This window comes from Anneissia japonica, unplaced genomic scaffold (assembly GCF_011630105.1).
Source record: "Anneissia japonica isolate Jap-2015-1 unplaced genomic scaffold, ASM1163010v1 scaffold1483_len710385_cov172, whole genome shotgun sequence".
In the NCBI taxonomy this organism is placed as follows: domain Eukaryota; kingdom Metazoa; phylum Echinodermata; class Crinoidea; order Comatulida; family Comatulidae; genus Anneissia; species Anneissia japonica.
Genome location: NW_022732828.1, coordinates 570,565 through 576,573, shown reverse-complemented (window position 1 = coordinate 576,573; position 6,009 = coordinate 570,565). Strand labels below are relative to the sequence as shown.

The following is a 6,009-nucleotide window of genomic DNA, read 5'->3' as shown; positions in this document are numbered from 1 at the left end:
GTATAAGGGACAGCCCCCTTTCAGCCCCCCCCCCTTTTGGACATCTCTGGATCCGCCCCTGCTGTACCCTAGCTACACTGATGAGGCTTAATTGTAAGGCCTACACAATCAAATACAATTGAATTAAAATACGATAGAATACATTTTCAAATAATATATCCTAAACTATTAAAATACAGTACGAGACAATGAAATAAACCTAGCTAATATTTATACAAACTTGTGATATATTTATGAATAGTATATTTAAAACGTTCAAAAATTTCCTCATAATTTAAAAGAATTTAATATAGTTAGGTTCATCATTTACATTTGCTAAAATTTCACTTCTTTTTTTAATGCCATCTTTATGTATGTCTTACAGCAAATAAGTATCGAGTAGCAAATGTGGGGTGTATAAAATAAAAGTTGGGTTGTTTATTCTTTGCAGACGATGTTATGTCGAACAAGAATGGCAGTCTCTGGAGGCAATTCAAAATTGCCAACGGGACCCGTTCCCCCCTGTGGAGTAGTTTATCTCTATGTTCCTGGTATGCATAAACCTAATTATTATTATATTTACAAAGTGAGACTTCTGACAATAGACGTTGGCAATTGTGAATTGCATCGTCCAGAGATGGAATTCTAGTTCGACATAACATATTCTGCAAAGAACATTGCGGTGAACGGAGGATATTTGCTAGCTCATTGTTGTGTATAAGGATCGGTGAATAAACACAGCCCTGGTTAACTTCTTCTCTCACTCAGTATCTAATGTCCCAAAACCTAACCATGTTTTTAACATTTTTATACAAGATAATTAAGGTCATCCACACTTCACCTTATACCACCTTGTTGTAGTTTGTAATTTGTCATGTCACACGGTAACAAATGCTTTATAAAAGAAAATATGTACTGATTAACGTTTTCAGAAAATTAATTGTAAGAAGATTTTCTTATTTTGTCTATCCCCACCCCTACGGTCACGATAGTACAGTAATACCAATGCAGGACAAGAGAAAGAATGTGACGTTGACTCTGTCAGTCAAAACAAGATTTAGCCCTCAATCGTTTCATTTTGCAGCTTTGTGTTATATCCACCAACTTTACCGGTTTTTATAAATGTAAAATAATAATCAACTTATGCTTTGATATTATTGCTAATATTATTGTTATTAAAGTATTATTATTATTATCATCATCATCTTTAGTATTAATATTAACAACATATATTATTTATATATATATATATGTATATATATATATGTATTTATATATGTATATATATATATATATATGTGTATATATATGTGTGTGTGTGTATATGTATATAAGCGGCGTCGGCCTAAAATAAATATTTTGTTTTCTAAAACTAATATTAATTCGCAAATTGTTTAACAATAGTTATAAAGCTGTAATTTCTTTAATCATATTATTCTATCTGTTTACTTTATTAGGCAGTAAACAATAAATATATTGGTTACAGAGTTGCTGCAGAAGTGCTTCAGAAGTTTGTATCATCAAAGACGGCACGTATTTTAGACGTTGCAACTGGAACAGGTCTTGTTGGTGTGCAGGTGTGATTCAAAATATTTTAACTTCATGCAGTGGCTATTGTTACACCAATCTCAATGAATTCCTAATTCTGAGTGGATGTTATTGTATGTTTTATTGGATATATACAATAACATCCACACAGAAACGAGACTTCAATTAAAACTGGTGTAGCAACAGCCAGTGCCATGATTATTAAGCTTTTTTTTTTAAAAAAATATGCATGTTATTATTTAATCACAGGGTATATGCTGTAAAAAAAGTGGAAAATGGTAATGTTTGGACCCGTGAGAAAGTAATAACATAAGAACAATGTGAAGAAATACACAACCACACAGTAGAACTGAAAAAATATCTACTTTAGATATGTAATATGTGTGGGCTACAATTACAGGCCTGTTGTCCTTTTTCTCTTGCCATCATCCTGTTTCCACTGTCTTTTTCTTATTTTCCATTTGATTGTAATTGCTCCTTTGTAAACAGGGAGTTGTTACCAAACAGCGAAAAATGTTGCACGAACCAGCCAAGGCCTCCAAACAACTGTGTATCTTGCCTTCTTTATTAGTTCACCAGAAATACGGATTTGAAGCACCAAAGTTGGACATAATTGCAACAAAGCGTTTTTCCATAAATATATATAATTAAATTTTATCTCTGCAACATACGAAAAATTTTAACAGAATACACCCATTTTTAAAGCAAAGGAAACTGAACTTATTTTATTAGGTTGTTATGCTCTGCCTAGAATATGTGTCCAGCTTCTTGGTTACAAAGCGCTTTAATATGATTTCCAACTCTTTGCTTCTGATGGTAAAGGCCTGTTTATACTTAACGATAACGATGAAAGCTAAAAAGCAATTGTTCATGACATGAAAAAAGATTAATTATAATTGGACAAGGACTTGCTACACTGCAAAAGCAACACATGTGAGATTTCATTATTCACATTGCCAGATCTGGGGGGGGGGGGGGTCCGGAGGATCCTGACACCCCTATGGAAAAAAAAATCCTAGACCTACAGTACCTTTTCAGGACCCGTTTTTTTGTTGTTACAATGGGAAAATTAGAAATCGGGAAAGCTCATTTCCAGCCATCTATGAATCAAAATTTTCCAGGGAGACCTCGACCCCCCCTTTTTTGGGATTTTTTTTGTGAAAAAATGTGACCCCCCCCCCTAAATGTGAACCGAGGTCAGCCCTTGTATTATACAAATTACGGTAGCGGAGCAGAGTATTCAGTATGTAATACCTCCATGGTGGAACGTACCACTTCAGTGAATGCGGCTGATACAAACGCGTATACGTTCACTAAATATAATGGAATAAAATATATTATAAAGTGATCGTGTTAATCACTAAAATAATTCGATATATGTGTCGAATAAGGAATGCATCACAACATTTTAGCATGTACGGTATTGTATTATCCAATTTTACAGTATTCTTTATGAGTAGGCTTATCTTACCTGCTTTATAACATTATAAAGAAAAGCATGATTGGCTCATTATGTTCTTCTTAATTTAAAAGTTACCTTGACTTAATTTGCAAAAGTCTTTCTAAAATTATTTAAAGACGTAGCAGTATTCAATATTATACTTGACAATATTCTGTTTCTGCTTGCAGCATTTGGCTGGCTTGGCTTCACAGAACTTTTATTTAAATTGTACTTTGGGCGGATCCATGGGGAGACTGATGGTCTTCGCCGCATTTGACCCTTTTATAAACCCGCCGTGCCAACCCTGAGCCGCTTTGTCCAAAATGATGTAGTTTCTATGCATGTGCTATAATTTTGCGTTGTCGTAATCGTGATCGACTTTGTGAAAAAAGAACGTAATCATCCGAGCACGGGTTTTCAATTTTGATGAACATTTTTGAGAGAGAGAGAGGTGGGGGGGGGGGGGGGGGGGGAGAGATTTATATATAAATTTAACGGCTCTGTATATTATATGCTACTCTTTATTTCCAGCCGTACGCCCATTGTGTAATAGAATGTACCTGACGGTTATTTGAATCTGTTCAACCATGAAGCCTTCGTGTCTAATGGTTATGACGCTCACCTTGACAGCGAGAGGTCGCAGGTTCGAATCCCGTCGGAGGTATTTTATTACAAAATGTATTTATTCATTTATAGGACAACACAGGTTGATACGATGGCCCTCAGGGGAGATACTGCAAACAAAAAGAAATGTTGCAAACAAAACAAAAACGCTGCAAACAAAAAAGAAACGCTGCAAACAAAAAACAAAAAAAACGTTCCAAACAAAAATGCTGCAAACAAAAAAGGGGTTTTTCTCTATTCTCGATGACACAGCTTTCTTGGGGTCATGCTAATTATCGTCAACAAGTATTATTGACGGTATTTAGTATATGTGTACATTAATACTAATTACCGTCAACAAGTTGTGCGCCATAAATGTATATATTATAATTAGTATAAGGGTAATTGTGTGATCGATGTATATTATATTAATAATAATAATTTATTAATTTAACTATAATTTATTATTATTATTATTATTATTATTATTATTATTTATCATATATGACTATATACAAACATATGGTGCAACAGGGCGAGGTATTGTAATCTCAGATAATCTTGTTTCTTTTCCGTTGCATATGATATGGTCCATGGCTCACTTCCGTTACACAGGACAAAGTATACACAACAGTTTAGTGATCTTATTCTGGTTTTCATCAACAGTTTTTTATTTTCTTTTAATTTTGTGACGTTTTTGGACTGGTTTTTTTTTCGTGACAGCGATTTTCCCTCAAATCTCGACTTCACATCTGCCATCTGAGGTTATCATACTTCCAAGATAAACAAATTGATCGACCTGTTGTAGTATTTCATTATTTACTTTTAAAGTGCACCTTGGTGTATCCTTTTTATTATTATTATTATTTTGAATTTTATACCCGCTGTCTGTTCCCAGTATATTGTATATGCTTTGCATGATCTGGATGTCTTTCCTGTCTGTGTCAAAGATTGTAATATATATTAAAAAGTGTTTCATGTCTAATTTTCTCGAAGACCTTTGTACAGTATACGATATTATAATCGGAGGTACTTCAATGTTCTTTTTGATTTGAGGTTTCTGTACTCTTTCATCCATAAAAAGCTCATCAATATATTCCGTCCGTCGTTCAACAATTTTATCTTGTTCCATGATTATAGTGCCATCTTTGAAATTAATGCACCCATTAGAGGAGCATATCTTTCTAACACATAATTAAAATTTCTAACACCCTTAATTTCGAGTTCTTGGTTCTCTCGCTGAAGGTTCCAATCCAGTTTTACTTCTGCTGTTTTGGGCTTCCGCTTCCTCAATTTGACACGAAATTTGAAGATAATTGAGTTGCGGTCACTGCCACAATCGGCACCTGGATATCTTCTAGAATGAAGTACTGAGATCCCGAAACGGCTGTTGATTGTTATGTAGTCAATTTGATTTCAGGTGTTGTCTCCTGCACTTTTCAAAATCCAGAGACGTCTGGGATGGTTTGGGAACCATGTATTTGTTATACCTTGGTCATTAGCAGTGCATCAATTAACTCATGTATCGCCTCTTTCATTTCAAGTCCGTGTTCACCAACTATTCTACCTTCCTGCCCTTCCAGACCTTAGCGTTGATGTCTCCCATGACGATGATGATATCTTGTGATTGGCATTGTTGTTTTATTTCGTCTAGTTGTCTCAAGCTCTGTATCCGTAGTGTCTGACGTTGGTGCGTATGCTTTTCTCATTGAGGAAAGAAAACTTGAATGATGTCAAAAGGCTTGCTTTTTATCTTAACCAACATAACCTTATCTGCCAACAGTAACAGGATGACGGAGAGGTCCCAGCTGTGGCTCATGGGAATCACGACCGGGTGAGGTGTTAGCATCAGATGATGAAACCGGATTCAGGCCGTTAACGTTTAAAAAAACTGCTCACCGATATTACCGGAATTTCAGTTTGCCGAAACCCGTCGCTATCAAATGCTTACCTGATGCTGATAGCTTCACTGTTTGTTTGTTTGTTTGTTTGTTTGTTTGTTTATTGTTCATTTTCCACACAATACAACATAATCATGATAAAGCCAATAAATACGTCGTAATATAATACATAAAAGTAAATTATTTGTGTGGAAGGCGACCAAAATAAGTTCGAGAACTTTAAGTCATGGTCGCCTAAAAATCAGATGGACAAAGTAATTTATAAGTAAATGTGAAGAAGAAAACCGGGCAAACACAAAATAAAAATTAGGGAAAAATTAGAAACAATCAATCTAAACAAGCAAAAATTATTTAAGAAGTCGAAAGAAACAGAAAATCCAGATATTAAAGTGTAACTAATAGTATAGCTAATGATTGCTGAACTACTGTTCGCCATATGCCGAGACCAGATGTCTTTTATAATTGCGTTTGAAACTAAAGAGAGAGGGTTTATTTTTAAAATCAGAAGGTATATTTTTCCAAAGTTTAGGGCCGTTA

At 34.7% G+C, this 6,009-nt stretch overlaps 1 protein-coding gene across 6 annotated transcripts in view; it reads left to right on the top strand.

The window, feature by feature from the left end:
- LOC117115819 overlaps positions 1-6,009 on the top strand; it is a 17,989-nt gene that overhangs the window by 7,618 nt on the left and 4,362 nt on the right. The window contains exons 2-3 of one of the 6 annotated variants that reach the window (XM_033259768.1): positions 1,466-1,556; positions 5,355-5,538. In XM_033259768.1, coding sequence (XP_033115659.1) covers positions 1,466-1,556; positions 5,355-5,365 — 102 coding nt within the window. In that variant the 3' untranslated portion in view covers positions 5,366-5,538. Of the gene's footprint in view, positions 1-1,436; positions 1,557-3,499; positions 4,025-4,294; positions 5,331-5,354; positions 5,539-6,009 lie in introns of those variants that run through there. The other 5 variants (XM_033259767.1, XM_033259763.1, XM_033259765.1 and 2 more) reach the window with 5 other exon arrangements.